Here is a 10,237-nt window from a genome sequence, read left to right on the forward strand (position 1 = left end):
TAACCTGTAACAATCATGCAGTAGCTTAAACAACAATGGGATTGGTGAAAATAAAACTCTTGTGGCAAAAGCATTTGAAAACCTGCAATCAATGTATTGTTAAGGTGTAGTAAGTTTTCTGAATATTTACCTGTTTTATCCTTAATCCTTGAAAATAATAAAAATGCTACTGTTACATGCTTTGTCCTAACAGTCAGCACAAACTTAGTAGTAGAATACAAAATTCTAATTGTTGCTAACCTCCTTGATAACAATTTCTAGACTCTAGTTTCTCATGTCCAAAGAACTCGTGAGTGATGTAACTCTAAGTTTTTCTTTGTTTTCACCACTAATATAGCAAAGTCATTTTTCATAACATCTTGGAATTCTGCAGCAAGAAATACTGCATTCACTTGAGTAGGTATTGAAATAATCATCTTTTAATTCTGTAGTCATTCAGTGCTTTAACAGTTAAGATTACTTCATTACATTTAATATGGTAAGAAAACATCAGATAGCTGCTGTTTAACATACCTACTACAACTTGTATTTACTGCATTTATTTCAGGTTTTTCTTCCCCAGTAGGACTGAAATAGCAAGTGAACACATACAGATTAACTTAGGCCCTGTTAAGAATGAAAAATAATTCACTTTTTGAAGTAAAAATAATTGATTCAAAGGTAAACCTGTTTCTTGCACTACATTATCAGAAAATAAGTCTACAGAAAATAGTCAACATCTAAAGAACCATCAGTTTCTTTTTACTTAATTAGCATTAGTTCAGACTGATCACTCAGTGGTGGCACAGTGCACAGTTTCATTGCCAACAATGGAAGTGTACACTATTATGCTTAGTAATTCCTTCTTAGAGAGTAAGGTTATGAAAAGCTATGTATACTCTTCTCTGTGCAGGTTAACCTTGCTATAAAAAGGCATTCAACACAACAGTACCAAAACAGTGTATTAATTACTATAGTTCAAGTAAGTCACCAAGATGGATTTTTCAATGGCTCCTAACCAACTTAAATAGCTAAATCCCACCTATTTTTGTGAAGTAGGCACCTGTTTACAGTTGTCACACTTCAAGTCCTTGCATTGCCAAGAAAGAGTTCCGAGTAAGACATTTCCTATGAACCAGTGCTCAGAAGCTAGCAAACCAGCATCCAGTAGTATAATTTACGTAGTGATTTTTCTGTACAAAGTGCTTGCAGCTTAACTAATCTCGTAGTTAGAAGAGTTACTAATCCTGATTCACAGAACCAAGATACACTGCTTCCTGAAAGGGACATTCTTAACCTGTGACCTTCATTGTTGTACTTGGTGTGCATGTGAGCATTTCAAATGTGCCTTTGTATTGATTCAACTCATTCACATCCTTCCTCTGCTGCTAGAAAAGCAGAATACAAAAAGCTCTATTGCAGCGGTACAACCATGTGTTAGGATATGATGAATTGAAATCTGTCAATGCATCAGTACCTATGTGCAGTTCTTATCACACATCCAGCAAGGTCAGTGGTTAGGCACTCCACGTTAAAAAGTAGCAATGGATTGTTATTTTTTAAATTGTTTTTGTATTCTCATTGCTTATGTATTTAACTCCTCTCTTCTTGCATCCTTCCAAATTTGACAGAAAATGCAATAAGTCTCTTGTATACTATTTCCAAGACTAACAGAGAGATTACAACCACTCCACATATTAAGCTAAATGCCCAGCGTGGTCCCAAGTGAGTGTATATTTGGCTCACAAAAACCGGTCCAAGTATGCGTGCTCCACTTCCAGAAGCAGTTAACCATCCCATGTAGACACCCTAAAACAGAGATAGGTACACAGGATTTAACTGGCCAGGAATTCCCACCAATTGTCTCAATTAAAAAGAGAAACGTCTAAGCGCTTCTTATTTTCCTGAATTTTTACAAAATAAATTAATTATTAGTTCAATAATTCTGTGGCCTCACAAGAGCTAAGTAGAGGGGGACATTCACATCCTCCTCCCTGCTGGCCACTCCTCTTGTAATGCAGCCCAGAACACAGTTGGCCTTCCAGGCTGCAAGTGCCCTCATCTTAGTGAAGAGAGTGGGAAACAACAAATGAAACAAATTGATCAGGCATTGTGCTTACCTGAGGTTTTGGGCCTAGAATTTTTGAGTATAAAGTGTAGGACATAACGTTACAAACTGGATAGCCCAATCCTATTAGTATGTCAGAGCTGATGTACTGAGCCAGATAGATCATGGGAGTATTCAGGCACCATGACTGCGTGATGGGGCAGCCTGCGGGTTCTGAGTGGTTGGATGGAAGCTGCATTGCTTGCAAATTCCAGAAAGGCATCACCATTTCAGTGGGGGTTGTTTGGGGAATGGAATTATTCTTTATCGCTGTAAAAACAAGTAAAACATGCCATGAAGAAGAGATACAATAAAAAAGTTTCAATAAAACATGACTGTAGTTCAGCATAACTTGGAATTATACCTTGCCACTGGATATTTGGTAGTTTTTTCCCCCAAGGCAATAAGATAAAGAATCCAATTAAGACAATCAGTAAGCCTCCATGGAGTATGGCACGTTCACCTGTCCTATCAAACAATGAAATTAAAGATACTGTTTAATTAAAATATTATTTGGGAAGGTGTTAATGACATAGCCCACTAACTTGTAGAAAAGATGCCCACCAAAACATTGCAACAAGAATAGCAAAATCACAGTAACTTAAAACTTGTTTTTCTTGTGATTCTAGGGTAAAAGATATACAAGGAAGGGGGTTGTGTTACCAGAACAAAAACAACTGTAGTATCACGGCTCTGTCAAAATCAGAAGTACTTCACTGTCACAGCATGCCCAAATTCACTGACAAGTACGAGACTTCCAGAATACAGATTTGGACTGGGTATAAAACTTCCCAGGCGTAGCTAACATAAGTAACAATAACATTCCAAGAAAATCCAAGAACTCACTTTTTAGACAGCATTTTCACCACCATGAAAACAATAACTGATTCAACTCCAATCGCACTAAGGATTATTCCATTATAAAAAACAGCCTTTTCCCTGGTCCAGGAATACATATCCATCGTCAGTGGAGTAGCTATGCTGAATTGACAATGCAAAATCCCATTATTATTATTTATGAAGACAACATGTAAACAAAAATCCAAACATCTCTACGGCATTTCTGTATATATAAACAAATTGTCCTTAACATCAGAGTGGTGTAGAAGCATTTTCTTCCAGCAGGGACATCAGTGAACACAGACTGATTATAAACTATTTCTGTCACTTATAAATCCACTAGACCAAATTCAATACTGCGACACGATAGCCAGTTCTTGAAGCATACGCAATATATTTCAGATGACTTATGAAAAGATGATAGAATTATTTTCTTACATAAAGAAAATAGGCGAATGAATAGATTACCTCTTTGTATATATTAAAAAAACAGGTAGTATAAAATTGTGTATTTAAAAATATTACTGCATAAACAATATAAAATATTGCAAATATAACTGCATTGTCAATTGTTTCAATCATTACCAAAATAAGCTTTACTGGAGTTTTCAGAGTTAAGAAGTTGAAGATACATATACGCATTCATTCGAAACCTTTTACAGGAATGTTCCACACTGTGTACCACAATGTGCTACATGTTTTTACTCATCACTGCACATTAATTCATTACTGTCTATCAGGACACAGCAATTTAACTGCACATGGTTTGGAACTTAGAAACACTTCTATTTATAAAGAGTATGATTAAGAAAATGAGTACAATAGAAAAATTTGACATGAATACTCTGCTAGACTATGTTATATGTCACAGTATTTTGGGAGAACATCGACAAACTTACGTTTCAAAGACTGCAAAGACAAACAAGATGACAAAGAAAAGAAAATTTAGTGCTACAACAGCAACATGGTCAATGTTTCCTTCTGCATCCTGATCCAGAACAACAGTCTCTGAAACAAATGAATAACCAAATTTGCAAACTCAGCTTTTTTACATGATGATTACAGACAGTAATATATATTTTTACTTTGTTAAGTATTTAACATGCAGTTTGGTGGGCAGGTAGACTGTTATGCTTTGACCATTTAAGTAAAACGTTTTTCAGATCCAAATGGAATTGATAAAACTCCAATTCCGCTGAGAGAAAATGATTTCAAATTGTTTATGCCATCTGCTGTCCCACTGTAATGCTGAGACTGACAAGTCCCAAGCAGCAGCAAAACAAGCAAACTGCTCTACACATCTTTACCGTGGGAAGCAGAACACCCGCAGTTCCTCTGATAAGGTCCCAAGTGCACAGCAGTGTAACTCCCTGTGTGACAGTGGAGGCTGTTTCTCTAACCCCCCACAAAGCATCTTCATGTGTAGCTGGAAAGGAAAACTTCCCAATTATAATCACAGGGTGAACTTCAAAGAAAACACAGATACCTTCTCCTTCACAATTGATACTGTTGCACTGCCGTCCCATGTCATCCACTCGGTGCTCCCTGGAAATGCAGAACTGTTCTCAGGAATACACATATTCACTTGATCTATTACTAAGCATATTTCTAAATGGCAGCATCTCTTATTCTAATTACTCCCAGCTCCTTTAAATACCACCTGCACAGCCTACATTTAACTTCAGTGACCAGCACTGCATTTAAAAAACAAAATACTCTGGTGGGAAAATATTGAACATCTGTGTACTGTCATTGCCACTAGTGGGATAACTGCATAAAAATGCTCTCTCAACCTTCTAAAAAGAAAGCCACAGAACCCTGTAAGCAGGCTAACTTTATTTCTCGTTAAAGAAAAAACACGTACAGAAATCAGTGTAATGCAAAAGATCTATATTACAGAAAGTAGAAAGTCTGAAGTAATAAGAAATAAAGATTTTCAGTTTCAGCACTCCAGATTTCAGGCTTACTATTCCTTCCAAGCAATGCAAGGTTCATTGCAATCCACCCACTAAACCGAGGGAGAATATTTTGCTATTTTTCAATCTGATTACCTGAATATAGCAAAGATGAGTATAATATTAATAATTCCTAAAAGAGCACCAAATAGAACTGGTGCTGTATACATGTTCAGCTGAAGATGAATTGATTTCCATGTTATTCCTTCCTCTCCAATAAGTGTAAAACAAGTCTGAAAAACTAAAAACAAGCATATTAAGAAAAGCACATAGAATAAACATATAACAACTTTGCTTACATAGTTTTATAATTGCCAAATAAAATATTTTACCTGTCAGTCTTCTTACATTTTGAGAATCCTGTTCTAAATGAACTCATGGATACCAGGGGAATCTCAACTAGCAAGAGAAGTTCTTTGTAACATTTAAGTAATACACATATAACATATATATTATACACAAAACGGAATGACATTTAAGTAACTCAGTTTTGAATTCTGAATGTACCAGGTTAATCTTTGCCACGTGCAGATGATTTATTTACTCTTTTTCCTAATCCTTCTGTATGGAAACCCTTGGCTCTGGGACTGGAGCATCTCTGAAGGAGAGCTAGAGAGAATAATACTATTTTATTTTCAATAAAGTTTAAATCATCGCAGGGCAAAAGAGTGTAAGATTATGTCCTTTACCATGAGGAAAAAAACAGTTCCTATCAAATTACAAAAAGGAATTAGCTGAATTTATGCCCTGTGCAAATTGCAGAAATAATGCAAATTTGTTTGCTGCTTGTAGACCCTTTAATACTGTATCAACAGATGTTTATAGCAACTAGACAGGAGTTATAAGAGCAGTTATAACTCAAAAAAATGTTCTGCCCTAAACTTCTCATTGTATCACTGTGCACAGAGTACTTCAGGCCTAATGACTGATTCTTCATCACCAACTTTAAGAGACAACTAAAGAGTAGAGGCTGCTTAGGATAACGTTGCTGGTCACTCCTCACAACACAAGCTCAGTCCAACCCATTTCTCCCATTAAGTTGATAAGGGTATCTCAGGAGCTGCACCACACCAGACCCAACAAACACCACTTGAGCTTAATTCCCTGAGTTCTCTGTAATATTTGTTACATCTTTTTATTTTTTGCCAATATGAAGACCTCCTGATGCTCACTATAAGATCAGAAAGATCTCTTGGATGTTATTTTGTACAACATGGGAAGCAAAGTAGATTTTCAGTCATTTCTGAAAAGTGGTAGGGTAACCTTAAACTCCCTTCTCAATGAATAAGCTTTCAGTACAACAAAGCAGCTTGGAAATTGTTTTTCCAGCAGTCAGTAACACAGAAGTGTCAGTTTTTAAATTACAAACAATTAGAATTTCTCTGGAACAGAGTATTTTGTGTATATTGACATATGCAAGCATATATGAGTGAATCCCATTTATTCATGACTTTACTTTGATATCATTGGCAAACTTGTTTGAAATCATCCCATATACAGCTGCTGAGAATTCCTACTTCCAAAGCCTGATTTCATCGTGCAGAATATTAGAGAAAAGTCGGCTCCAGAGAGGTGAGGAAGTAAGAAATGCTCTACCTGGTCCTAATATGAAGCCCACTGCTTGGCAGGCACTGGTATTGGCCATGGCACTTGTTCTTTCTGTAAGAGAAGTGGCACCCGCAATGTATGACCGAACCACAGCCACGTTTCCTTAAAAAACAGAAACAAATGACAAGGAAGTGTTCAAGTCAATTCTAAGTTGCATTCTTAAATTCTCCAGTTATATTTTCTTATTTGACAAGAAAATAATACTCATTTACAACTACGCAATTACAGGATTTCACAATAAACAATAAACACATCTATTAATTTTCAGAAATGTAAGTTTAGCAGTAATTACCTGCTCCAAATCCCACAAGAGCACGTGCAGTAAGCATGTAGTATTTGTTGTGTGAATGAGGTACGTGAACATAGGCATAAAGACAATTAGCAGCTACTGAAATTGCAGTTGAAATAACAAGAGGTTCTCTCCTTGGTCTGTAGTTGGACCATAAACCAAACAGAGGAGAGGCAGCCATTTGGCCAATGCTGTACGAAGCTATAATCCACCCCAAGAAACTTGCATCTGCTGTCGGATCGATCTGCAAAAACAAACGAAGCAGCTGTATAGGGAAAGTATTAACTCTTTTTACAACATCAACAAAACCATTTTAGATTCTTGAACTTCCTAGTACTTGAAACACCTGACTCTGCACTGTAATTCTGAGTGCATATGCAGTATTACCATGCAGTAACAGTGTGCAACATGAGCTACCACCGAACACGTTAGCACGTTGGCACGGCACTGTGCAGCATTACATAAACACACTACACTGGGCCTCAGAAGCAGTTGCTTTTGCACAGCACTTTGTATGGGCAATAAAGCTTTGCTAACTGTCTCAGTCAGGGCACCAAACCGACAGCAAGCGCTCTCTTTCTGAGATGGAAGTGGCTCATCTGCAGTGAATTAAACTATTCCTCATACAGCACCATTAACGTCACAGGCTACAGACCTAATTAAGCAATAGGGTAGAGTTCACAGGCTAGGAGCAAAGAATCACTTAAGTCACCTCTGCACATGCCTGAATCTGTCCTGATTTACAAGGCTGATGATGCATTTTCTTTTCTTCTCCAACACAGCACCAGCCTCAATTTTTAACAGTATCTCTAACATTCTGCCCAGGATATGTTCTTCCAAATTTGCATCTGGAACAGTCTTCTACAATTGCATGAGAAGTACAATCCTAGCATAAATTAAAATAAAATTTTAGAGGCCTTTTACATTGCTTTTGACAAGAATGCAACAAAAAAATAAAACTCTCTCTAGGAACACAAGAAATTTCCCATTACCACTATCAAGGTCTATGTGTAACAATCCAAAACAGAAAGAAGAGTTTCTAGATTCAGCTTCCTTTTGTTCAAAATGCAAACAAGTACTACATATTGTGCTTTAACTCTACAAATGTATTCAGATCTATAGATTTCAATTGACTCATTGTTCAACAGTGAAATAATATTGGAAAACCAAACATCTTGGGATTATGATGTACCTTCCTCAATTCAATCAACTGACAGATTTTATACAACAGTATAAGCAATCTGAGGATGGCAAAATAAAAGTCTCAATAGAACACAAATTTCCTCTTGCTGCACCTCTGTATAACACTACATAATTTCTGAGCAGAAGTTCTGTCCTCTTATTAATTCAAAAACATTAATATTTACAAACCTTTTGGAGATATGGCCATACAGACATAATTACAATTGAGAAACCTGCAATGCAGTAAAAACACAACTGAAGTTACTTTGTTTGCCATGCCTATTAGTAATTCAGTTTACTGAAACAACTACTGTGGGTTCATTCTTCTGCTCCTAAGTCTGCTATGGCTTAAAACTCAGTCTGCCACCTCAAAAAACTACGCGTTATGTGCTTGCTTAAAGAGCAGTCATTCTTCTGGAAAAGAAGGCCTATTTTTAAAAAGGATGTAATACAGTTGCATACGTGCTAAGCAAAAAACTCCAATGAAAAGAATACAGATGCACAAACAAACTGGACAGCATTTTTCCTCTCAGTGGAAAGACAACAAGGTCTCTGAGTAAAAAGAATGTCTTGATACACAGATATATTTGTATTAAAGAATTTTTAATACATCAAATGAAAAAACAGCAAACAAAACCCCTCTGAAATATCTCATAATCCTCCATTTATTTTCTAGGCCCCCAGAAAGTTGCTGGACGGCAAAAATCAACAGAACTGTCACTTGGAGAGGCAGCTGTTTAGGACTGGAACTGGAACTTTTTCTGCAGTGGAGATGCAAAGTCCCTTAAGAGAAAACAAGCTTTGGTGTGTTCTTTGAAATAGATAACACACATTCTCACAAAGATATTATCTCCAAAGGGCCAAGCTTCTACTTTCATTTCCTGAAAGTTTTACTTTGGACACTCTTTATAAAAGTGTGACCTCTCCTTGGCTTGTTTCTATGTCACAACCACTACCTTCTACCATTTCCCCAGACTACTTCAAACCCAATGAAACAAAGATTTAGATAAAATGTCATTTATTCTCAAAGCACCGCCATATTCATTTTACTAAAAGTGAACTTCTGTTTGATTTGCAAGCCTTATCTTCTTTTTTGAAGAAAAAAAAACCCAGAATGCACATTTCTATGGGCACAAAAGTTAAAGGAGTTAAATGTTAAAGGAGTTAAGTAATTAAAATCTGAAAACCCTGTCATTTTCACATCTAAATGTATCCACTAAGCAAAGAGCACTGAAATCCATCCATGATTACTCACCTACACTACTGAGAAACATAGTCAGATACATGATCCAGATAGACCTCCACCTGCTCTTGTAATGCTCCTGCGTTTCCACGACATCTCTGGTTTGTGAGGGCAAAAGAGAAAGAAATCACAATCACGTCCTCTCAGGACACTGTGAACACTTTCCACGCACACGGCACAGGACAACTGCACGAAGCGCTTTAACTCCCATGCAGCAAAGGACTTCTACATAGAAGACAACACTATTTTAGAAGCAGGCTCAAAAATACCACATTGAAAGACGTAAAAATTAATAGATATAGGATAATAAAAATATGATAACACATGTGATTGTATTGTATTATAACGAAAAGGAAACAAAAAAAAGAAATAGAAACGTACCACCAGGTACCACCGCATTCACAAGTGTTGCACTAGGAGAAGCTCATCGAGAGAGATCTCGATACAATCTCTGCGTCTGGAGCATCACAGATTTCACATACACGCTTCAACAACCACGTATGAAGCCACAAAACCCCAGGCACCTCCCAGAGCCGTGACTAAAGCAAACAAACCAAAACCTCTGACCAACCGCTGCCTACGCTCAGCGTCGCAGCAAGTCTAGTTTTACTGCTAGCGAAAGGAAAGAACGACAGATGGTGCCCACACAGCAAAGGCGCTGTGAGGGAAAGCCGCAGCGGCGGGCTGCCGGGCGAAACCTCACTGCCGTTCGCTCGCTGAGGCCCGACCCGGACCGACTCGCGGGACGGAGGGCCGCGCCGCCGAGGGCAGCCGCCGGCTCCGGGGAGCCGGGAGCGACGCCGGCCGCCTGTTGCCGCGGCGCCTTCCGCCTGGCCCGAGCGGCCCGTACCTGCCCCGCCTTCGCCGTTGCTGCTGCTGCTGCTGCTCCTGCTCCTCCTCTCCAGCCCTCAGCAAAGGCTCCCGCCCCTCAGCGGCCGCCATACCGAGCTCCGTCCGCTTCCGAGCCCCGCGCCGCCGGGATCCTCGGGGATCCGCCTCCCACTCCTCCAGGCCCGACGCCAGAGGGCGCGCGC

The 10,237-nt window shown here is 38.5% G+C and overlaps 1 protein-coding gene across 4 annotated transcripts; it reads right to left on the minus strand.

Moving 5' to 3' along the window:
- Window positions 1–397: 397 nt before the first annotated feature.
- Window positions 398–10,193, minus strand: MFSD8 (major facilitator superfamily domain containing 8). 4 transcript variants are annotated; one of them, XM_042828415.1, is made up of 12 exons: window positions 10,054–10,193; window positions 9,216–9,301; window positions 8,150–8,193; window positions 6,782–7,022; window positions 6,478–6,591; window positions 4,978–5,122; window positions 4,413–4,471; window positions 3,826–3,934; window positions 2,933–3,067; window positions 2,451–2,554; window positions 2,100–2,356; window positions 398–1,788 (listed from the first exon to the last, which is right to left on the minus strand). In XM_042828415.1, the coding sequence occupies exons 1-12, from the start codon at window positions 10,143–10,145 to the stop codon at window positions 1,573–1,575; spliced, it is 1,602 nt and encodes a 533-aa protein (XP_042684349.1). In that variant the 5' UTR covers window positions 10,146–10,193; the 3' UTR covers window positions 398–1,572. The 4 variants fall into 4 exon arrangements, with proteins under 4 accessions (XP_042684349.1, XP_042684350.1, XP_042684352.1 ...); XM_042828416.1 differs by lacking the exon at window positions 10,054–10,193 and adding an exon at window positions 9,585–9,929; XM_042828418.1 differs by lacking the exons at window positions 8,150–8,193; window positions 10,054–10,193 and having other exon boundaries at window positions 9,216–9,302.
- Between the last annotated feature and the right edge of the window lie 44 nt (window positions 10,194–10,237).

The sequence above is a fragment of the Centrocercus urophasianus genome, unplaced genomic scaffold, assembly GCF_019232065.1.
Source record: "Centrocercus urophasianus isolate 14NV4802_14NV808 unplaced genomic scaffold, USGS_Curo_1.0 seq_3, whole genome shotgun sequence".
NCBI classification, from domain to species: domain Eukaryota; kingdom Metazoa; phylum Chordata; class Aves; order Galliformes; family Phasianidae; genus Centrocercus; species Centrocercus urophasianus.